A 24,587-nucleotide genomic window follows, 5' to 3' on the forward strand; every position below is an offset into this window, starting at 1 on the left:
CCAACCGTGAAAACTTATTTGAGAAAAGAAATATATTCCTTCTGTTTCATTATTTTTTAAAACAAAAACAAATATGATGCTCTCTTTACAGTTTGTCTTGTTTAGCAATTGAGTAGCCATTAGTAATTTCTGATGGAAAATGTTTTTAATGGATCGCAGGGGTAAGAAGATAACAAACTGGGTTTATAATGAGCTTATTGTTACACTCAAAAATATTGTGAAATTGGTATTTGTTTGGCAATGTAATGTGTGTATCACGCCACTAGATGGCACTGCTGCTGTAGTACTCAGCAAGTGATCAAGAGCATTTCAGCAATTTAATTGTCCAGTGAAGAAACATGTCAAGATTCTGGCTAATCTTTTTCAGTACTGATGCTTTCAATTTACATGTATACATGTTGTATGTATATTTGAGTCTCTGCATATAATTTTATTAGGGATTATACCTCCCGTGTGACTTTAATGTTTATTTCTTTTAATTTGAAACAGTTTAGCTCGTTTCTGCAGGATAGTTGGATTTTTAAAATAATTTTTTTAATGAAATTTGTTAAACGGCTAAGTGAAAGATTGAATTTATTGATATTTTACAGGTGATGGAGGTAATGACGTCAGCATGATTCAAGCAGCAGACTGTGGGATTGGCATTGTTGGAAAAGTAATGATCTTTTGTTTATTTACTTGTGACAGAAAATGTTGATTAAATCATAGGTCACTGTTTAAAGAAAATATGACTAATTTAAAAAAGTATATATAGCTGGTATTTCGCATGCATACTGCTTAACGCTGGATCTGCCTATTGTGGTGGAAGTAATTTGCGTGAACATGTTGTAGAAATGGCTGTCTCAAACCAAAAATTAGAATTCCAGTCTTTTAATATGTCAGTTATTGCAATATGGATTACACTGAGAATAACAAAACAGAATTGCATTCAAATAAACTATTCAGCCCAACCGGTCTGTGCTGGTGTTTATGGTACATCCTAGCTTCCCCATGCTTTGTTTTCTTCAGCTCATTCTATCTAAATATTCCTCTTTCATTCTTACACTTAACTAGCTTCCCCTTAAATGCATCTGTGCAATTTGCTGCCATCTATGGTAACAAATTTCACACCTTAACCAATCTGAACAAAGTTTATCCTGAATTCTCTATTGAATGTATTAGTGACTGCCTGATTTGCAGCCCCTAGTTGTGTCTCCTGTAAGAGTTAAATCATCTCTATTTTGGCCTTACATCTTCAGAATTTTAAAGATTTCACAGAGAAAAAAATCTGAAGTGTGATTGTCTTACCTGATGGTTCTAAACCCTCAGTTTTGCCATCAACGTTGTCAGTTGTTTTTAGAACATTCTGCAGGGCCAGTGTCCATTGTATATTTCCTTACAAATAACCAGTTGAGTCCTACATGGATCAATGGAATTGCAATTTACTTGTATTTAAAAACTTGCATTTAAGCAGGCAGGCATTCTTGCTGTCCAGCAGAAAGGACTTTTTGGAATGGCATCAACCAGTTTAGGAATGGAACTTTTTTTCCATAATCTTTAGCCTGCTTCCGCCAGATGGGGCCAGTAAAGATTGCTGATTGATGTGGTCGCCCAGTCATTCCCACATCTCTATATTCGCACTGAGGCTTTTCCCACCATGTTGAGAAGAAGGCAGAGACCAAATAGAACTGGGCCCACCCCAGATGTGACCACCTTATCTCATCTGTGGCAGCAGAGTGATCTTCCACGTTTAACAATGTAACATCATTATTCTGAGTGAAATAACAGAAAAGTGATTGTGATTCTTTTCTCAATATGTTTTCTCAGTTTACCTGAAGAAAGCAAAATGGGTGTGTTTTACTTTCTATCTATAAGTCAACTTGAAAAAGACTAAATGTGTAACTTTAACAGTCAAATATTTCATTTAGAAAGACTAAAGTTTCATGGTGAAAAAATTGATTTTCTTCTCTGAATAGCATGATTTCATTATTGCATGTTTCCTTACTTTGGTGATAGAGCAGCTTTCTGGTCAACATGGTTTTCTGTCTTTATAACTATCCTTTTTTTTAATCTAGGAAGGCAAACAGGCTTCTTTGGCAGCAGATTTTTCCATCACTCAGTTTAAACACATTGGCCGGCTACTGATGGTGCACGGTCGCAACAGTTACAAGCGATCTGCTGCGCTTGGTCAGTTTGTCATCCACAGGGGCCTTATCATTTCCACTATGCAGGTAATCGCAAGTTTGTTTTCAGTAAAGGGCTGAGACCCACCTTGAGCAATAAGTCAAGGAATGAAATGATTAAAATGGAATAAGTAATGAAGAAGGCAGGGAGTAGATGTTGTGAAACTCGAGTTTTGAAAGTATGCAAAGATTTGTAGAAGGTTACATATTTTACACTTTAGCTCCTCGGGGTAACAGTGACTCCAAGTGGCGATCATGCATTGACTCTCAAATTCAGTGTCACAAATGTAGGACCGAGGTCAAGGATACATGATGCATCTGTACCAGCAAGTAGCAACAAAAGTGGCAAGTTCAGAGAAACAAAGCATTGCTGCATGATTAATGATGAGAACAAGATCATTTATCAAATGGTAAATTTTCTCTTGTATCTTGCCTGAGAATTTGAAGGAGGTGTCAAACAAGCATTCCCAGATGCAGGAACCATGTTCAGGTCTGGGACAAACGTTATAGGCAGTGGAGAGTTCCTGATGGGTTAAAGAAAGTGCTTTATATGAAAGAGGAAACTGAACATTTTGGGAACAACTTCAACAATGAATGACATACGGGAGTTCAGTTTGATGTGTGAAGGAATAGTGAGACTCATGCTACACTTTCAGTCTTTAAATGGTTGCAACAAAGGGTTAGAATAACGCTTATTTCTCTGAAAGATCCTAATTTGGCTCTTGAATCTTTCTTTAAAGTTGGTTAGGTTATCTGTCTAGATGACTAGAATGTGTTGCAGAATAATGGTAACATGGTGGGTTCAGTGTCCTTTACTGGCTGAGATGGTTCCTGCGGATTGCCTCTTTGCTTTGCTCCATAGTGAAATCATGGTTGCAACATGATTAGAAGCTTCAACAATGAGGATGTTACATGGTGTGTGAGAGTATCTTCCCAAAGAAATAGATTCATGTAGGAAGATTGATTCACCTGTATTCTCCACCTCCCGTAGATGTTGATGTATAAGTGGATCTTCGGTCCCTCCAAAAAGGGGACTGAGCTTCTATGTCGAGTATTAAATGTGAATTCTAGATGTGGGTTGTTGCCATTTTGAAATGTGAGCAAAATAGAACCGGTAATTCATATTAAATGAACGTAGCAAGATTTATAAATAAGTTAATTGTACAGAGATGCTTTTAACCAAACTCATGGTTAAACTTGTTACAGAGATCGTAGGAACTGCCGATGCTGGAGAATCTGAGATAACAAGGTGTAGAGCTGGATGAACACAGCAGGCCAAGCAGCAGGAAAGCTGACGTTTCGGGTCTAGATCCGAAACGTCAGCTTTCCTGCTCCTCTGAAGCTGCGTGGCCTGCTATGTTCATCCAGCTCTACACCTTGTTATCTCATGGTTAAACTGATGCTTTTAACCAAACACAAAGCAATAATCAAGATTTTAAACAGCAAAGGGGATGACAAGTGATTTAAGTGAGTTGTAGGGGAGAGTTTTAGTCAGGAGTTCAAAGTCGGGTAATGCAAAGGAACAGCAGTGATGCCTGGACAATCATTACATAATTTTGGAAACTGACGCAGAAGACGTTGAAGAAAAATTCAGAGCAGGAACCCTGACTTCGAGCTGAAGCTGAGAACCACATTGTTGAGAACAAACCCTCTCAAATTTGTAATGGAAAGGTGGATCCATACTATCCTGCACCCTGCCAATCTTAACATGGTTCCCACTAAGCAATTAAATTATAGCCATCTAACTGTTACTTTATGCTGCTGGAGGACACTTTTCATAAAAATAAAACAAAGGAAGTCTTGCTGAAACTTTAAAGGCGCTAGTCGGTCTATACCTGGAATACTGTAAGCAGTTTTGATCGCTTCCGTCTAAGAAAAGACTTACTGGTATTGGAGGCAGGCCAGAGAAAGTCCATTAAGTTGATTCATTAGATTGGCAGAACCTCAATGGAGTTCAAAAGACCAGGAGGCAACCTTATTGAAGCGTGTAAGTTACGTTGGGGGCTTGCAGGGTAGATGCTGAGAGCTTGTTTCTCCATGTTGGAGACTGCGGAACTAGGGGCATCCATTAAAGACAGATGAGAAGCATTTTGTTCTGTTAGTGAGTAGTCAACCTGTGGAATTGTTCACGGGCTTGTAGAGACTGGGTCGTTCAGTATATTCAAGGCTGAAATAGTTAGATATTTAATCCCTAAAGGGATTGAGGAAAAGGCTGGAAGGTGGAGTTGAGGATTGTCAGGTCAATTATGATTTCATTGAATGGTGGAGCAGAATCGAAGGGCTGAATGATCTACTTCTGCTCCTACATCTTATGATCTTGTTATAACAGAAACCTATTGAAAAAGCTGTAATGCGGCGTGATGGGGAGGCGATGACCTAGACCATTAATCCAGAAGCTCAGCTATATTCTGGGGACCCAGATTCAAATCCCACCGCAGCAGATGGTGGAATCTGAATTCAATAAAAAAAAATCTGGAATTAAAAATCTACTGATGACCATGAAACCATTGTCGATTGTTGGAAAAAAACGTCAGACTCACTAATGTCTGTCAGGGAAGGAAATCTGCCATCCTCACCTGGTCTGGCCTCCTTGTGACCTCAGACCCACAGCAATGTGGTTGACTTTCACCTGCCCGCTGAAATAACCTGGCAAGCCAGTCAGTTGCTATGAAGTCTCAACAAAGAAATGGACCACGTGGCATTGACCTAGATACTGGACAAGATAATGACAAAAACAGCCTGTCAACCCTGCAGAGTCCTCCTTAATAACATCCAGGGCTTGTGCCAAAATTGGGAGAGTTGTCCCTCCCACTAGTCGAGAAACAGTATGACATTGTCTATAAGATATGATTCTGAGAATATGACTATGTCCCAAACATCATCATCATCATCCCTGGATATCTCCTGCCCGACCAGCAGACAGACCTAGCAGAGATAGCAGCACAGTAGTATGTAGTTGGGATGGAGTTGTCCTGAGAGTCCTCACATTGATTCCAGACCCTGTGAAGTCTTTATGCCTTCAAGTTCAACATAGGGAAGGAAACCTCCTGCGATTACCACATACCATCTTCCCTTGGCTGATGAATCAGTACTCCACCATGTTGAACAACACTTGGAGGAAGCACTGAGGGTGGCAAAGACGCAAAATGTACTCTTGGTGGAGGTTATCAATGCCTACCACAGAGGGGCTTGGTAGTAGCACTACTGGTTGAGCTAGTTGGGTCTGAAAAGATAGCTGCTAGAATGGGTGTGTGGCAGGTGGTGAGAAAAAACATAGCCAGCTTGACCAGTCTTCCTGCTGTAGGTGCATCTGTCCATGTCAGTATCAGTAAGAGTGACCACCGCACAGTTACAGAGAAATAAAATCCTGCCTTCACATTGGGAATACCCTCCATGATGTGGCACTATGCTAAATGAGTCAGACTTCATCTAGCAACTCAAGACTGGACTTGTGGACCATCAAAAGCAGCAGAACTGTACTCCAGTGCAATCTGCACCTTCACAGCCCAGCATATCCCCCCATTCGAACATTACCAGCAAGCCAGGAGATGAACCCTGGTTTAGCAGAGATGTGGGGATGTTCGCCGATGGTTGCACAATGTTCAGCACTGTTTGCAACCCCTCAGATAGTGAAGCAGTCTGTGCTGAAATGCAGCAGATACCTGGGAACACCACCAGCACCACCTGTATCTTTCCCTCTAAGCCATTCATTATCCTGACTTGGAAATATATTGCTGTTCCTTCATTGTCGCTGGGTCAAAATCCTGGAATTCCCTCCCTAGGGAAATTGTGAATCAACATACAAAACATGGACTGCAGTGGTTCAAGAAGGCAGCTCGGGATAGGCAATAAGTGCTGGCCAGCCAGTGATGTCCACATCCCATGAGTGAATTAAAAAAATGCGCAAAGTGACAGTTTGTACCTGTCTGTACAAAAAAAAGCCTCAATTTTAATGTGTGCAAGGCAACATTTATGTATTTGTAAATCAACTCAAAATAGCAGACTTCCTTTGACCATCAACTTTGTTAGTCTGACATTATAATCCATTTATTTTGGTTATAATAATCAGTCAACCTTCAATATTTCACTAACCTTTGCCAATACATAAACATGCCTTAGTATAATTTGTGTCCAGCTAGTGAGGTGTTTAGGGATGTCTAGAATCCACCTTCATCTGAAAGTTCATTTAAATGGCGCCACTATTACATGTGGGAAAATTTTCATGTGGGATGTTTCCCCAAGTTTAATTGATTCCAGTTAACGCCTGAAGTCTTCTGACTGTATCAGATTTCTATATTTACCGAATATTGAGATATTATTTTCAATAATAGCTTTACATTTACCATAAGTGTACAGATTACACTTAATTAGATTGTAACTTCCTCTATCTTGTAACTTATTTCCTTGCTGCTTGTGGGTCCTCACTGTGTAAATTAGCTGCCACACTTGGTTGTACAACCATGTGACTACATTTCAAAATGAATTTACTGGCTTTTCTTACTTTGCTGATAGTTCAAAGGATAAAAATATTTCAAATTGTCAGTATTGAGCCCTACAAAGCCATATTTTGTTGCTTTTACTTCAGTTTGAGTCTGTTGTAACGTTTCTGAAGCAAAATAAAGCAAGATTACAGTTATTTTTATTACCTATAGCCTGTTCTAATCAATTGCCTCCTGCTACAACCTTGGACGCAGATGTTTTAGTGTGTCACATGCTGACGTATGGTACCTCTCAATATCAGACTTCCTGGCAGTCTGCTGTATGCAGTGTTGCCAGAATACAATGTTCCAACGCCCAACCCCAGATTTGTTCTCTGAAGGATTACGCAAAATGCAGAGTGGCACCGTGATTCTGGAGGAATAACTTGTTCACCTCGTTCCACACAAGAAGAAATAAGCATAAATGTACAAGCATCTGTTGTAACTCTGTGCCTTGTGACAAAACGTGAGCAACAACAGCCAGAGGTCACAGTTCCTTCCAATATCACTCACTCCTGTGTGTAGTTAGCTGCTGTCTGCTCAGTACTTCTCTGCACAAATGTTGCAGAGAAATAGAGAAGCTAAACTGGCTGTCCGGCTACATTACTGAGGGTGGCTTTGAATTTGACAAGGTAGTTTGTCCACTGCAGTGACCATTTACTTTATCTTTAAAACAGATCTCTACTATTTATGGTATATATAGCCTCCCATCCCTTTTAATCATATAGAAATTGATAGGAATTTGGATCTCTTATCCTACAAATCTGAGGGCATGATTTGACACTATATATGGAAATTATTTTTTTCATATCCTGACACTTTTAAAATGCTTGCAAGACAAATCAAATTAGAATGAGGTCAAATATTTCAATGTTGTAATAAATTGATTGTTTCATAAAATTTCAATGCATAAGCTGAAGTTTTCAGCAATGACTTTTTTAAAAAATGCATTTGAAATGTTTTCTTGCTATTTCCTAAGTAATTTTGCATATGTCCTCTTCCCTAGGCTGTATTTTCATCAGTATTCTATTTTGCATCTGTTCCCTTGTATCAGGGTTTCCTCATGGTAGGGTAAGTGGGATAATATAATTTCAAAAAGATCATTTGCTAGTATTGCAGATGTATAAAGCTTCAACTTGCCTTTTTTTGCATATTATTAAGCCCAGTGACCTTGTGAAATCAATTATCATTTTGAATTTTCTGTTCTATTAGGTATGCTACCATATACACAATGTTTCCTGTATTTTCTCTGGTATTAGACCAGGATGTAAAGCCAGAAACAGCAATACTATATCCAGAACTTTACAAGGACCTCACAAAGGTATGTGAAATGTTTAAAGATTAGCGCACATTTTACAAACATGTAAAGCAGTATGCTGGGATAATTTCCTTTGCAGACCTCTGTAAGCACTGCATCGAGATTTTCAAGGAATCATGCTGATTTTTTTTTAATAACCAAGATAAAAACTACTTGAAATATTTGTTCAAATTGATATTCACTAGGAAGAGTACATAGATGGAACTTAGAGTTTGTTCATTAACGTAATGACAAGTGACTGCTGTACTTGCATTGTAGACCATTCATGGTAAAATATAACTTGTAGATATAACTCGCAAGATAAAGTTATTTTGTGAAAATTAACATCATCCAAGACACACAACCTCATTTCTAGAGGTTTAGCATAGAACATTTTGTCAACAGTTATCATAAATTAGATGTTTGAAAAAATGTTATTCAACATCCCCTGATTTTGCAGAAACATTGTTTCTTGTTGGTGGTAAGAGATTTGTGATTGTACTCCATCCAATTGTAATTTGACATTGTATTTTTAAAATCACATTGCCTTTGTATACAGGATGTAGTTTTTGACAAGCAAATGGATAAAATAATAATACTGGAAATGGATGTACCAAGAATTGGGTTGATTTTCTTGATTCTGAATCACGAAACCACGTGCTCCGTTTCCAATCTTTACTGAGATAGATTGTTCTCATTATCTGTGTCAAAGTTCGCTCGCATTAACAAACCCATGGAGTATAACCTCATGCATGTGTAGGGGAATAAATTGTGGTCCAGCACAGTAGTTAGCACTTAACTTCGGTTATCAATGTTCCTTCCTCCCAACTTTAAGGTTTAATTCATTCAACTTTGTTCTAGAATGTCTAACCTTCACTACCTCAAATATACAAAAATAGTGAGAATATGTTATACTAACTCTTAACAGTGCTGAACCTAAATCAGCATCCAAATCTAAGCAGCCCCCTAAACACTCTGTACTTTTGAGGGGCATCCCTGTTTTTAATGTGCTGTAACACATGCTTCCTCCTTTTTCTTTATCAAACTCTCAATATCCTTTGACATCCGCAGTTCCCTGGACTTGCTGCTCTTGACCTTCACTCTTCAAGGAACATGCTGGCCCTGAGTTCTCACTATTCTACTTTTAGAAGAGTCCCACTTTCCAAATGTTGGTTTAACTGCAAGTAGCTGCTCCCTGTCTTTGTTTGCCAGATCTTGTCTTAACGATATTGAAATTGACCTTCCCCAAATTTAGAAACTTAACTTCTGCACTATCCTTATCCCTTTCCATAATGACTTTGAAATTTAGAATTATGATCGCTATCCCACATGGTTTCAATCACTGAAACTTCAACCATTTGACTGCCTAGTCATTCCCTAGAATTAGGTCTAGCACTGCACCATCTCAATTAAAACTATTTACGTACTGGCACAGAAAGCTCTCCTGGATGCACATTAAAATCTCCACCTCATCTAATCCTTTCACTCAGGCACTCCCAGCTAATGTTAGCAAAGTTCAAGTCCCCAACAACTATAACCCTGTTTTTCACTCTGTTCTGTAATTTGCCTACATATCTGCTTCCCTATCTCCATCTGTCTGTTTGGATGCCTGTACTATAATCCTAGCCAGATAATCATCCCCTTTTTTATTTCTAAGCTCTACCCAGATGGCCTCATTTGAAGACTGTTCTCGGATGACCTCCCTCATCATTACAGTGATGATTTCCTTTATCAATAATGCAATGCCCCGCCTCTCTTATTTTATCCCTACCTATCACACCTGAAACTTCTGTAGCCTTGAATTTTGAGCTGCCAGTCTTGTCCTTACTCCAAATGTCTTAGTAATTGCAACAATTCATATTCCCATGTGCTGATCATCAATCTTACCCATCCAGCTCTTTGCACTAAAATAGGTATAATTTAGCTCCCACGTGCATTCTCCTGCCCACGTCTTCTCCAATTGTTTGATTGTCCTAGCATTCTTTCTGTATCTGATTGGACCTTGCGCCTGATTTTACATCTATTGTGCCTCATCCCCCTGCCAAATCAATTTAAAACCTTCCCTAGCAGCATACACAAACCTCTGAGCAAGGATATTGGACTCATTCCAGTTCAGGTGCAGCCCATATAGCTTGTACAGGTTCCACCTACCCCAGAAGCTGTCTCAATGATCCAGAAATCTGAAGCCCTCATTCCTACACCATCCCTTTAACCCCTCTAAATCATCTGACCTATCATTGTATTCCTATACTCAATAGCACTAGGCACTAAAAGTAACCTGGAGATTACAACTTTAGCAATCTTCCTGTTTAATTTCTCTCAATTCCTGCTACAGCACCTAATTTCTGGGGGGTTTTTAAACTCTTGTCATTGGCACCAACGTGTAAAATTACTGCTGGATGGTCACAACACACCCACCAATCCTTCCAAATTCCCTGCAAGCACTCTGAGACATCCCTGGCCCTGGCGCCAAGGAGGCAACATAATATTTGAGAAAAACAACGTGTAGAGCTGGATGAACACAGCAGGCCAAGCAGCATCATAGGAGCAGGAAGGCTGACGTTTCGGGCCTAGACCCTTACAATTGAGGCCCCTATCACGAGAGCCCTCGCAGTCTTTTTCTTCCTCTGCTGTGCAGCAGAGCCAACTGTGGCGTCACAAACTTGGCTGTTACTGCTTTCCCCTGAGAGGCCACCCCCAAACCAGCTTCCCCCATCACCACCAATATCCAAAACCCAATAAACGTTTAACCCTGTCAAACGCTATATCTGTTTGACAAGTGGATGACCACAGGGGACTCCTGCACTGCCTGCCCGCGCTTACTAGCCTTCCTGGTGGTCACCCAATGCTTTTTGCCTGTGTAGCCCTTAAAGGGTAAGAATGGTTGAAATTATTCTTTTGGTAAACGTGGAAATCCTTTTATCAATGTCAGTTTGCCTGTAGGACCATGCACTGGCTTATTAAATGCATAATTCAAGGCCAAATGATATTGGAGAAAATTTGTTTGAACTTCAAATGTCGTAAAATAGAGCAAAAAAGTGCATTGCAGACAAAATACCTGCTAGACATAAAGGTTTTAAGCTCTGTACATTTATCCTTCTAATACTAATTGGGGGCATTTATCAACAAAATGATTTAAGATTGCTGCTTTTTGAAATAAACCATTTGTGCTGCACATTTAGCTAATTCCACTTAATATTTGCTGAGGGCACATACAAAAATTACTTCATAGACATTAGATGGTGTAAGATATTTACTGATCATGAATTAAGACTAAACCTGATCTCCCCTCCCTCACCAAGCCAAACACAACTTCGTCATGGTTGGGAAGATTCACTCTTGAGCTCTCAATCTCTTTTAATTAGTTCAAGGAATATAAACAATGCTGACAAAACCAAGTCTTCTGTCTGTCCACACTTACTCTTGAGAGGGTAGTGGTCAGATTTCTCCTAATACTGCTGCAATCCATGGAGAGGGAGTTCCAAAATTCTGACACAGTGACACCCAAGATTGCCAAAATACTTCTAAGCAAGGATAATGTGACTTGGAGAGGAACCTGCAGGTGATGGTGTTCCCATGAGTTTCCCACAAATATCAATGGAATTTTTGTGTGCTTCCCATCTTTTGCTTTATAAAGTCCACTGCAGATTCTGTTTTAAAAGTAGTGCTCACATCAACATAGCACGATTATCAAGAACATAATAGGATGCATTTAATGTTTTGAGATAAGTTATAGTGCAGAATTCTGAAACCTTTAATTTCCCTGTATTTTTGGTCACTTTTTACCTATCCTTTCCAGAAAAGAGTATCATGTTTGCTTAAGGTTCCATAAGTGCTGATTGTCCTCTTGTTCCTGATCCAAGTGAACATCCTTAACATGATCATTGGTGATGAATGTCAGCAGAATATTTAACTAGGAGTTACGCACTAACTGAAAATTGTCTTTATTTGCCATTAGGACAAGATTGAGGGTTTCAGTGCAGACTGACAAAAAGTGTAGATCCCTCTGATGAACTCGTTCATCCTGAAGTACTGCTGTCTGTATGCTAACTCTCATCACGTCCCATCCACACATCACCCCCTGCGCTTACTGACCCACATTGGTTCCCAGCCAGCAATACCTCCATTTTGAATTTCTCCATCTTGTTTTCAAATGTCTTTGTGCCTCACCACTCATATCCCTATGACCTTTCCCAACATAAAACCTTGCAAAATCTGCAGTTCTGATCTCTCGAGCATCTCCAGTTGAAGTCACCCCACGATTCGCACAGAGGGCTTAGGAGCAGGCATAGGCCACTTGGGTGCTCAAACGTGATCTGCCATTCAATAAGGTCATGACTGATCTGATTGCTCCACAATCCACCAGATCCAATTACTTTTTACCGTTGCTTATAAGAACCTATCTAACTCTGCTTTAAAAATATTTGAGGATGCTGCTTCCAGTGCCTTTTAAGGAAGCAATGGACAAAGGAGGTGACTCCCTATTTTTAAACAAAGTCATATAGCTGTATATTTTCACAAAGGAAATATCCTATTTGCATTCACCTTTCAAAACTCTTCAGAATCTTGGACTTCAATTAAGTTGTCTCTTACTCTTTAAACTCCAGTGACTACAAATCTAAAAAGTCCAACTTTCCTCAAAAGACAATCTACCCTTCCCAGATATCAGCCCAATAAGATTTCTCTGAACTCTTTCCAATGCAGTTTCATCTTTCCTTAAACAATGATGCCAATATTGAATACACTGCTCTGAATGTGGTCTCACTAATGCCCCATATAAATTAAACATCACCTCCCTACTTTTGTATTCAATTCCCCGCATGCTAAATTCTAACCTTGAATTAACTTGTCTAATTACTTGCTGTACCTGTAGACCAACATTTGCAATTCATGAACTAGGATACCCAGATTTTACTGTATCTCAGAGCTTTTAACTTCATATCATGTAGATAATATGCTGCTTTTTCATCCTTCCCATCAAAGCAGACAGTTTACACCATTTGCTACATCTTTGCCCCTACATGTAACCTATCTAAATGAGCCAGGAGGCTTGGAAGTCTTGCTCCTGATCATGTTGATGAGAAAATATCTATCCCTTTGTGGTTTTCTTATGTGCTATTCACACCTTAGTTTCATACCAGTCTTTGTGTCATCAGCAAATTTAGCAACCATTCTGTTGGTCCATCCAAGTCATTTATATAAATTCCAAAATGTTGAAGCTTCAGTACCGATCTCTTCTTTTGAAGAGCTTGGTGTGTTTTACTGCATTTAAAGGCATTATGTAAATATAAGTTCTTGTTGTTCATCCACTCTAATGTGGAGACATACCTACTGCTACCTGAATGAATAATGAATGGATTGAACCTGATATATTTCTTGGATGTGAAAGCACTATATCACACAATATATCTAGTCTCTAAGCTAGCTAGCAATGAACACTTACCTTAAAACAGCTGTGTAGGCGTGGTTGTAGTCATGTACTTATCCAAAAATGAGCATAGTAGGTAATTGCATAATTTTTCATATTTTTGAATCAGGGACGTTCATTATCCTTCAAGACATTTCTTATTTGGGTTCTAATAAGCATTTACCAAGGTAAGTCACAAGTTTTACTTTCTGCGGTGAAGGTTTCTTATAACTGATAATGGTCTGAATTAATTTATTAACCCATATCTAAACATCTTTTTGTTGATGTTTACTTAGTCAAATTTAGAGTTCACTTCCAGTTTAAGGGTTTCCAGGGCTGTGACTTGCAATGCTTGTTACCATGACTTGTAATTAGGGCTTTTTCTTGTTGCTAGATGTATAATCATGAAACAAACCTTATCTGTTAAAGTAAACATTGTCAAAAAAAATGCTAAATGTGCAGAAGATTCCTGGTATGCACAGGCCCTACCCTTGATGCCAAAGACTTGCCCATAAGTTAATATTGTACATAAGCTTAAATTCATATTGTTTTCCATGTAACCCACTCAAGTTGAAAGGACTATACTCCTTACCCAGTTAAAGCAAAAGGGTGCATCGGTAAAAACTCACATTTAAAATGGGGCTAGTGCGCTGATTACTCAAGGGTAGTGTCAGCATCGATTTTCTCTCTTCTGAGAAACAGGTTTTGTTTTGTATCGTTGAATGACTGACATTAACGTGACTGGCAAATTGGAGAGACAGTAAACCTAGCTCAGCCCATCGGCTCTGCAAATATTTCCATTGTATAGTGACTTGCAAGCTATGGTTATAAAATCCAATAGTCAGGCAGTTAGGGACGATGTGGAAATCAACTATATAAAGGTACTGCATCAGGAAAAATGATAGTGATAAAATCTGCACACAATGTGGTAAACTGGGGGAAAAAAAAGGCTTCATTTGAAGCCAAGCCTGTGAGTTGACATCACTTGAAAGTGGATAACTACAAATTTCCATGTTCAGACATCAAAAAAAAACAGATGTTGTATCTGAATATCAGTTGTCACCTCAGAAATGCAATTACTGTATAAGTAAGTTTCAAAAATAATTCCCTGGGGAAATAAGACTTGAACGTATGAAATTATATCCATTATTAAAGATCTGTTATGCAGATTGTGAGAAAGTGATTCTAAGTGGGTTTACTTTGTCTGACTCTCCTTTTTAGCTCTTAACTAACCTTGTTATCGTTCCACACACCACCTTTAAACAACTTGTGAATCAGTTTCTTAAAACTTTGGTGGACTGATTTTCACATGCCATTGTACTGTATAACTGCAGGCAAATTCCAGCATGTAACAATCAGGTCTTGTTTACACCCTGTCGTTGAATCATTTTGACCAGTTAAGGAGCACTTGTGATTCATGTTTTTTTTTCATCTTTTTCAGGTGGCATTTTAATATATGGGGCATTGGTACTGTTTGAATCCGAGTTTGTACATGTCGTAGCAATTTCCTTCACTGCCCTGATCTTGACTGAGTTGCTGATGGTTGCACTTACGATCCGGACCTGGCACTGGCTCATGGTTTTGGGGGAGTTCCTCAGTCTTGGCTGCTATGTGGCCTCCCTTGCATTTCTTAATGAGTACTTTGGTAAGTTGTTTCACAGGTTTGTTGTTTCTCTCTTAAAACCAAAGTGCAACAAAGATTCACAAGTCAATAGCCTTTATTTTAGAATATTTATTTTGGTACTCAGAAAATGTTGCTTGTTAGAATAATTTATTTCAACAGTGGTTGCATTCACGTTTAATTGGAGTGTGCTGAAAAAGGACTATTGTTAAAAACAGAAACCATCTTTCACATATACATGGTAATGGTAATACATGCAAATGCTTGAAGTGATTCTCTTGTGAGCTAGCCACATGGTTTTAATTTTTGCTAGATCTATGTTTCAGTTTAATAGAATCATAGAATCTCCACAGTGTGGAAGCAGGTTATTTGGCCCATCAAGTCCATGTCAACCCTCCAAAGAGCATCCACCCAGACCCATCCTATCCCTGTAACACTGCATTTTCCATGGCTAACCCACCTAGCCTGCACAACCCTGGACATTATGAGCAATTTAGCATGACCAAACCACCTAACCTTCACATCTTTGGACTGTGAGAGGAAACCAGAGCACCCAGAGGAAATGCACGCAGGCTCAGGGAGAATATGCAAACTTCACAAAGACAATCGGCCAAGGGTGAAATTGAACCCATGTCCCTCGTTGCTAACTGCTGAGTCACCAGGTCGCCCGCATTTATTTTGTCACATTGGCATTCAAAGCATTATTTTAATATTAATAGAAAAATCATTAACAAAAAATAATCAAGGTTTTGGACAATTAGTCAAATAAATTGTATTTTTCTATCACACTCTAATCTTGCTGTATGAACTGTACATTTGCAATGGGAAAAAGCAGTGTCCAGAAGTGTTATGTGAACTATGATGGGATGCTTCTAGTTGGTGAGGGCATTTGCACAGGTGGATATAAAATGACCATAGAATGAGTGCAAGTGTTTTACTGGTATTGCAAATGTGTCACAGTTTATGGAAGGAGATGGTTTCAGAATGCAAAACCTTCTCACTGTAGGTGCCCCTGTCTGCTTTCTCACAGTTGCGCACTGCATCTGCTGATTGCATTTTCAAAACTAATCCCTTCCATTCTGTAAAGTCCAATTGAGGCTTTGTACTGGGAACAGGAGTGAGATGTTTTCATCTGGGCAAATGAGAGGAAGACTGCCTAAGAAAAGGTCTTATCTCTTCTTTTAAACAATTCAATTGGTTCTAAATTCATTTTCTTGCAAATATTTGTGAGAGCACTTTTTTTTTCTCCTTTGAATTTGGTTTGAATGTTACAACAGTTCTCTTATTCAGGATTTCTCTGCCAGAAGGGAAGGTCATTATCTTGATGAAACGTGCTTGTACACAAATTATTATCCCTTCTGGTATCATTAAGTGTGCTGCAAGTGTGACATCTAGTTTGTTAATAGATCTTCAAATTTGCCTTTAATTGAAAGTAAAATTTTGAGAGTTACAAATGAAATTAGTTAACTTATTTAACTCGACTTCAGTCACAGCAACTATTTTGTTTAGAGTGGTAAGGTGCTACAGTACAAAAGGAAGACCCCGGGCCCATCACGTCCACACTGGTCATCAAGCACCTGTCAACTCTAACCCTATTACCTAGCAATTGGTCCATAGCCTTGATATTATGCTGTTTCAAGTATTTATCTAAAAACTTCTGAAATTTTGTGGTAGTTTTTACCTCTACCACCTTTTCAGATAGTGAGTTCCGGATAATACCCTCTTGGTGAATAACTTTTTCCTTAAATCTCCTCTAACTTTCCTGCCCTTTACCTTAACTTTATGCTTATCTGGCTATTGACCCTTCCACTAAAGGGAACATTTTCTTCCCATCCACTCTATCTATGCTCTTCATAATTTTTTGACCTTAATTAGATACCCTTCAGCCTTTTCTGCTGTAAGGAAGACAACCTCAGCCTATCTAATTTGTATGGTTGAAATGCTCCATGAATTTCCTATGCTCCCTGTCCAGTGCAATCACATTCTCGCTAAAGTGTGGTGACCAGAACTGTATGCAGTACTCCAGCTGTGGCCTAACTGACATCTTATACAGGTGCATCTCCCTGCTGAAATAAAGGCAAATATCCTATATGCCTTCATAACCACCCTATCCATCTGTCCTGTTTCCTTAAGGATCTACAAACCTGTAAACCAATGTCCCTCTGATCTCTGGTACTTCCCACAGTCCTCCCCATTAACCTTTAATCACGTATGTGTATATATATTCTTCCCTGGCTGTTGTGCACCCTTTGGCAGAGTACCCTTTATTTTATAATGTCTGTGTGTTCTTTCTGCCAAAATTATTAACTCTCACTTCTCTTCATTAAACTTCTTTTGTCACCTGTCTGCCCACTCTACCAACTCATCAGTAATTTTTGAAGCTCTACACTGTCCTTCTCGCAGCTTATGGTTCTCCCAGGTATTGTCAATTGTACCTAGCTCTAGGATCATTTTTTATATTTCAGGAAAAGCAAGGGTCCCAATACCAACACCTGGAGAGGTCTACTACAAATCTTGCCCCAGCCCAATCTGTTAACCCTCTGTTTCTTATTCCTCAGCAAAATTTTGTATCCCCTGTGGCTATCGTCCAGCTTAATCCATGGCCTATAAATATTTTCACAAGTCTGCTTATGGCACTGTATCAAATGCCTTTTGAAAGTTCATTTACACCACATCAACAACCTTATCTTCTTCATTCCTCTGTGTTACCTCTGCAAAAATAAACTTCTACTTATTTGGACACAATTTTTCCTTAACAAGCTCATTCAAACTTCTTCAAATTAGCCCGTATTTTTCTATACGTCCACTAATTCTATCCTGAATGATTGTTTCTCCACCTGAGTTAAACTGACTAGTTTGTAATTGCTGGATTTATCTTTGCACCTTTGTTCGAAAATGGTCACAGATTTCCAACCCTCTGGCAACACCTTAGAATAAAGGGATGATTGAAGAATTATTGTCAGTACCTCTGTAATTTCCACTTCATTTCATACATTGTGCTTAGATGCATCTCATTCAGCCCTGGTATCTTCTCACCCGTAAGTACTTACAGCCTAGTCAATACCATTTTTTTTATATCAGTTTTAAACCTTTCTAACGACTGAGTTTCTTCCTGTGTCGCCATGGCCAGGGCTGTATCACTGAAGGTAATAGTTTTTGTTTTTAAGAACAAACTAAGGGTATAATTGGCTAATCAATCTTAATGGACACAAAACATTGTCGAACTGCGTCATTGTATAAATTAAATTTCACTTGATTCATTTCATGGAGCCAGCGTTTTCATATAATGATTTAACCTGTGGTATTTCTGCCTTTAAAAGTATATAAATTGGAAAAGCTAATGGCAGAAGGGATGAGTTACAAAACTTAGCCAATCAGATGGAGTTAAGATACATAAGATACAGATCAATCATGATCTAATTGGGGTGGTGGTGCCGGCATAAGGAGGTTGAGTGGCCTACTTCTATGTCTATGTTGCAGATTTTGGCAAGGCCCTTTTCTTCTTGCCTTTCACTGGAGTCTGGTAACATGGGTAAAGCATCATACAGTCTCCTAACTAGAAAACTTTACACGTTCAAGAAATATGGTTAGGTTATCTCTGAATTGATGTGCTTCTGAGCACTAGTTTGCTGACTACCTACAATCCATCCTATCAGATGCTGAGGATTATTGTGTGCTGTAAAGAATTGACTCCCTCTTTCTGGGAGGATGTTCTAATTTTTTTAAGTTTGAAAGCAAACTCAAAACTGAAGGAGTGATAACATGTTTGTTTTGTTCCAGAAATTGCCCTTAAATTGATCAACAAGTGGAGCACTCCATTTCTGGGAGGGTGGGATGAGAATTGCCAACTCTTCCTGATTGCCAAGGGTTAAGGGTTAATCTTGCAAGCACTCATGAACATTCCCAGGAGAAGGATTTGCAAATTTGAATGATGTACCTGGAAGGGTTTGTTCTTTGTAGGTAGCTTTACTAACCCTGTAGAAGGGGTTCAGTAGTTTTGGGTGACTGTGCACAACCAACCAGCACTTTTTGTTATCAGATAGTCATGTAATCAAGACATCAGGAATGCATTCCTGATATCACCCCGAATTTGAACAGGGAATGCCAGGGACTAAGGGAATAAATTTGTAAAGTAAAAGCAGAAGATTTAATTTTACTGTTAAAGAAATCATCACTTATAGGCTAGGTAGAATCATGTATGGATCACCAACTGTATTTATTGTGTGTTTTACTTAATGTAAAACAATGCAATAGTCAGCCAGTTTTCTCCCCTTTAACATTGCATGTACTGATCCAAAGATAATTCATGGCACCATGTTTAGTAATTTATGGAATTTAACTTTTCAGATGTCGCCTTTATCACCACTGTGACCTTCCTGTGGAAAGTATCAGCGATTACCCTCGTCAGTTGTCTTCCACTTTATATCCTTAAATACTTGAAGCGCAAGTTATCTCCGCCCAGTTACTCCAAACTTACCTCGTAGTGCAATTGCTTGGTTCAGTAAGTGACACTTTTGCCATCGCTGTGGAGGGGTCTAGTAAGTCCTTTGAAAAGAGACTTCACAGGAAAACTGTCATCCTTTGAAAATGGTCTGTTGACCGAACAGCCAAAAAAAAATGCATTGAAATGTTGCACACATTGTATGTGGAGCATTGAAAGAAAATAACAATACTTCTGAATAATAGGCACTGCACAGGACCTCTGAAGTGACATTTCACAGTACTGATGGAGTCAGGGAGAAAATGGAAATAACTTGTCTTTGTATTTTTTTTTACTTTTTTTTTCTTGCTAATCTGTGTAAAAATTCAAATGTACTTTTGTTTAAAAAAGTTTGCTGTACTTTTTATTGTTCCTGCATTCCAATTCTGTAACGAGTTACAGAATTGTCTATGAAGTGCTGGTTAGTGCAATTGTCCAAATTGTAGTGTATAAAAGCTCACTTATTGATGCCATTGTGCATAAACAACAATTTAGCACTATATATTTATTAGAAGTTCAGCTGTCCTTATAATTGCTCTCCACTTTAGCATTTGCTATTATTAATATGTCTATATTTCCCTGTCTCTAATTTACAGCTGTGTTTGTGAAGCAAATCTGCACTAAAATGTATATGCACAGCAGGCTGTCAACACCCTACAATGTCATTATCATATTGTTACCTACCTCCCCTATATTTTTTTCTCCTTCCCAGTATTATTGAATTGTAGTTATTTTTGGAGATTAACTTTAGGATTTCTGCAACCTGAATTTTATGTGAGGCATTCTACTTGACAAAAAGTTTTGAAAATTATTTTTCTGCAAATAATCTAAAAACATATGTACAATGTGGAATTTCAATTTCTTCTCTTTGGAGACTTGAGAATTGTGTCCCCCCATTCCAACCCCAGGAGGAATACTCATAATCCAAAACGCAACTCTAAGCAAACCAATATTCTTCAAATCATAGTCCCAATGATCCTGGGGTAATGTGCTTCTAGATTGATTTGTTTAGCGTTCATCTAATAAAGTGGAGTACAAAAGAAGATGTGGTATTTTTTACAAAGAGGATCAACTTGTATTCTGCTAGCAGTTTCCTGGATCCAGCACTGAATTAAAATTTACTACACTCGCTTAAACAAAGAGAATCAAATGTATTAAGTTGTTCAGTAAAGAAACAAAGTACTCATATAGTGATCTTTGACTTGTGAAAATTAATTTTTGTATTCATAACCTATTAAAACATTTTTTGCACTCATAGTTTTAATTAACTGGTGTTCTGATTTATCAGTGTATGAATCCACTAATATGCTTAAAGGGAGTTGTACAGGCCTGATCATTGACAGGTTAAAACGCAGTTCCAATTTTAATTAAAAATATTTGATTTCTAGATTGCACTGGATTATGCTAAATTATAAGCATTTACAAAACTTCCTAGGCTGTCCTTTAGAGAGATTGCCCTGAAATTGGAAGTTGTATATCATTTTTGTAAATAGCCTTCAATAAAGGAAGCCTGGCGTCAGATTCTGATTGTTATTCTTTGCTGCAGCTGTCATAGTTGTAATGAAATGAATAACGGTGAAATGTGTTATAATGGTCACCTTGATTAAGCAACCATATGAATTAAGCATCCATCTATTGCAGCATCACACCTATTAATAGACATCCTAGCAATATAAGTAAATGGAGCCTGCATCAGGATCTAGCTACCACCCTCAAGATTAGCCATGGTAATTGTTTTCAAATTAACATACTGTTGCGGTTAAACCGTTAAGTGTCACTATATATCATTTGGATTCAAACGTTTTAAGGAACCACTTGAATTTAATGGTGAAGGTGACCAGTTTATTCAGATTTTACTGTATTGTTAAATTAAACTGAAGCTCCCTCTGCACAATAAAGTGAATTTACATTTTCACAGTGACTTGTCTGTCTCCTTTTTCTGATTTTTAGCAAGCCGGTGACCTTGCACATCACTCTGTTTCTGTGTTATCTTGTATAAAACCTTGGCTCCACATAAAGTTGACACCTATCTACCATATATATGTATTTCATGCCCAGTTTTTGAAATTCACATCATATTTAATGCCTGCATTTAGAAAACTGAGTTTCTGATTGCTTTAAAATGAGTACTTAAATTCCTGTTGTTCTAACTTGTCTCTTCTTTTTGTTCATCTAATTAAATTTCAAAAGTCTTTTCGCACCAATAGTAAAACATTGCATCTAAGCTATAATATAATGTCAAATGTTGTCTTAATTTGCTGAAGTTGTTATTGCTTTTAACTTAGACATTGAGTGCTGACTTATTTTACATCATCATTCTAAAGTACTGGGCCCTTTTGCATGTGAAAATTGTTAAGTTCAATTATATTAAAAGTAAGAGAACTGGGGAGAAAAGCAATTCTTGCTTTAGTAAATTATCATCCATCTCAATTCTATTGCAGTGAAAATGTTTGCTTTTACTAGCAAGATCTTTCCCTGCCTTAGGTGAAATGAATGTCACAACTTTGTGTACTTGAAGTACCTATTGGCGTCAACGCACAGATGCAATGACATTGGACGTGGAGTATAATTGTTGATGGCATGGTATGTGTACCGTGCCCGAAGACTGGTTCTTGCCTTGTCTGCTGATGCTTCATCCTGCACCATTTTCATGGAAGTTTTTGTCAGTGAAGGTTTGCCATTGTCTTTGTTGAAATGAATGTTTAAATTTTACTTCTGTTGTCAACCTCCTCCAGCGTGAATATTTCATTTTTCTCATGTCCACACTTCCACTCTTCACCCTCCAAAAATGTTCGCATGTGCAAAACTTTGCCCATAATTTGTCTTGTTCCACCACTCTGACTTATTCTCCCTGACCTACAGTGGCTCCCAGTCTCTCTAAGTTTCCAATTGAAAATTTCTCCCAAGGATTTAAACGTCTTCCTTTCCAATCCTTCTTCCTTCCTATTGCAATCTGTAACCTCCCAGCACTCCCTTTCCCTTTGCTGCAAATTTGGGCGGTCAAGCCTTCAGTGCCCCAGGTTCCACAATTTGGAAATTCTTCTTCTGATCTTCCCACGTCACTTTCATTTAAGTCCTCCTTAACATCACCTTTTCAAGTTTTTAATCACCTCCTCTCATATGTCATTTCCTTATCAAAGCCTTGATGTTAAAAAATTTCAGTTTCGTCAATGGCTTCATCTGTCCCTATTTCTGTATCCCTCAACTGCCAGAGGAAGTGGTAGCTGCAGGTACAGTTACAATACTTAAAAGACATTTAGATGGTACATGAATAGGAAAGGTTTAGAGGAAAATGGACCAAATGCAGGCAAGTGGGATTAGTTTAGTTTGGGAAACTTGGTCGGCATTGGCAAATTAGACCGAAGATTCTGTTTCCATGCTAAATCTATATACTTTTGAGATTCTCACACTTCCCTATTCTGGCTTCTTATGCAATTCCAGTTTTAGTTAATTTAGCTGGTGGCTATGCTTTTAGCTGCTTGAGCCGTGAGTTCGCTAAATCCCTCAGCTTCTCAACCTTTTCTCTTCTGAGATGCTCCCTACAACCTACCTTTTTGATCATGCTTTTGATTACCTATCCTGATATCATCTCATATCGAAAGTTGTTTGTTAATACCCCTATGAAGCATTTAGGACATTTTTTTCTATGATTGATGCACTATGTAAATGCAGTTGATGGTGGTTATCACTACACCGTTTTAACTGGAATAACTTCCATTTCTCATTTCAACTGAAATGATACATGGAACCTCTAGAAAACAGTCCAAAGACATTGCCAAGTTATACGCTTCAAATCTGCATTGTACATCAAGCAACTCCAGAATTTCTCCTGAAGATGTTGAGTCTTTGTCATGTTAAGAATTTTTCCAGAATTTCACTCATGATCTTTGTTACTTGTGTGCTTTATGATAGACATTATGGGAGGTGATCTCGGCCAAAACGAAAACACGAGCTAGCCCACAACTGACATTTGCACTTAGAAGGGTAGATGGCTGGATAAAAGTGAGGATCAGGAGCCCAGCTCTACTTCGGAAACACTGGTCAATTGTAGTTGCTGTCTATCTAAAAATAATTTTAATTCACCACATGCAGATCTTTCCTCCGTTTGTATCTTAGCTGCTAGCTAACTAAGCTTGCAGAGCCATACCTCTAATTATTTACTACCTTTGAAAAACACTTACTTTTTACTACAATAATATTGTTCAGGTATTGTATTAGACACATTGCAAATATGTTACTTTTCTCACATCAAGACTAGTTCTGTTTGACAATACTAGTGTCAAGTTATATGTACATCATCCCCAGTGATGGAACTACCCTTCCATATATACAGCAGAATCTGGACAAAGAAATGGTAGATGAAATGTAATGTGGAAAGGTGTGAGGTTATGCACTTTGGTAGGAAGAATAAAGGTGTGAACTATTTTCTAAATGGGGAAAGTCTTGGTAGTCCTAGTTCAGGATTCTCTTAAGGTTTCCATGCAAGTTCAGTTGGCTGTTAGGAAGGCAAATGCAAAGTTAGCATTCATTTCAAGAGGGCTAGAATGTAACAGCAGAGCTGTCCTGAGGCTGTTTAAGGCTTCAGTCTGATTTTGCATTGGAATATTGTGAGCAGTTTTGGGCTATGTATCTAAGGGAGGGTGTGTTGGTGTTGGAGGGAGTCCAGAGAAGGTTTACAGAATTGATTCCAGGGATGAAGGCTTGTCATATGTGGGGCAATTGAGGACTTTGGGTCTGTACTGGATAAATTTTAGAAGGATGAAGGGGGTATCTGATTGAAACTTGCAGAATGCTGAAGAGACTTGGATAGAGTAGACACAGAGAAGATATTTCCACTAGTAGGAGACTAGGACCCGAGGGCACAGCCTTAAGGGATAACTGTTTAGAATTCAGATGAGGAGGGCTTCCTTCAGCCAGAGAGAGGTGAATCTTTGGAACTTATTGTTGTAAAAGGCTGTGGTGGCCGAGTTGTTGAGTGTATTTAAGACAGAGATAGATAGTTCTTAATTAGTAAGAGGATCAAGGGTTATGGAGTGAAAGCAGAAGAATGGGGTAGAGAAACATATCAGCCATGATGACAGACAAGACTTGATGAGCTGAATGGCCTAATTCTACCCCTATATCTTGTATCTGGTGGAAATG

The 24,587-nt window shown here is 38.5% G+C and overlaps 1 protein-coding gene across 1 annotated transcript in view; it reads left to right on the top strand.

Moving 5' to 3' along the window:
• The window catches only part of atp9b (ATPase phospholipid transporting 9B), a 262,556-nt gene extending 241,854 nt beyond the window's left edge, over window positions 1–20,702 (top strand). Inside the window, exons 22-28 of the mRNA XM_048595728.1 lie at window positions 591–655; window positions 2,055–2,210; window positions 7,647–7,711; window positions 7,853–7,961; window positions 13,475–13,532; window positions 14,786–14,989; window positions 19,313–20,702. Coding sequence (XP_048451685.1) covers window positions 591–655; window positions 2,055–2,210; window positions 7,647–7,711; window positions 7,853–7,961; window positions 13,475–13,532; window positions 14,786–14,989; window positions 19,313–19,449 — 794 coding nt within the window. The 3' untranslated portion in view covers window positions 19,450–20,702. The remainder of the gene's footprint in view (window positions 1–590; window positions 656–2,054; window positions 2,211–7,646; window positions 7,712–7,852; window positions 7,962–13,474; window positions 13,533–14,785; window positions 14,990–19,312) is intronic.
• The last annotated feature ends 3,885 nt before the right edge of the window (window positions 20,703–24,587 follow it).

This window comes from Rhincodon typus, chromosome 4 (assembly GCF_021869965.1).
Source record: "Rhincodon typus isolate 14 chromosome 4, sRhiTyp1.1, whole genome shotgun sequence".
NCBI classification, from domain to species: Eukaryota; Metazoa; Chordata; class Chondrichthyes; order Orectolobiformes; family Rhincodontidae; genus Rhincodon; species Rhincodon typus.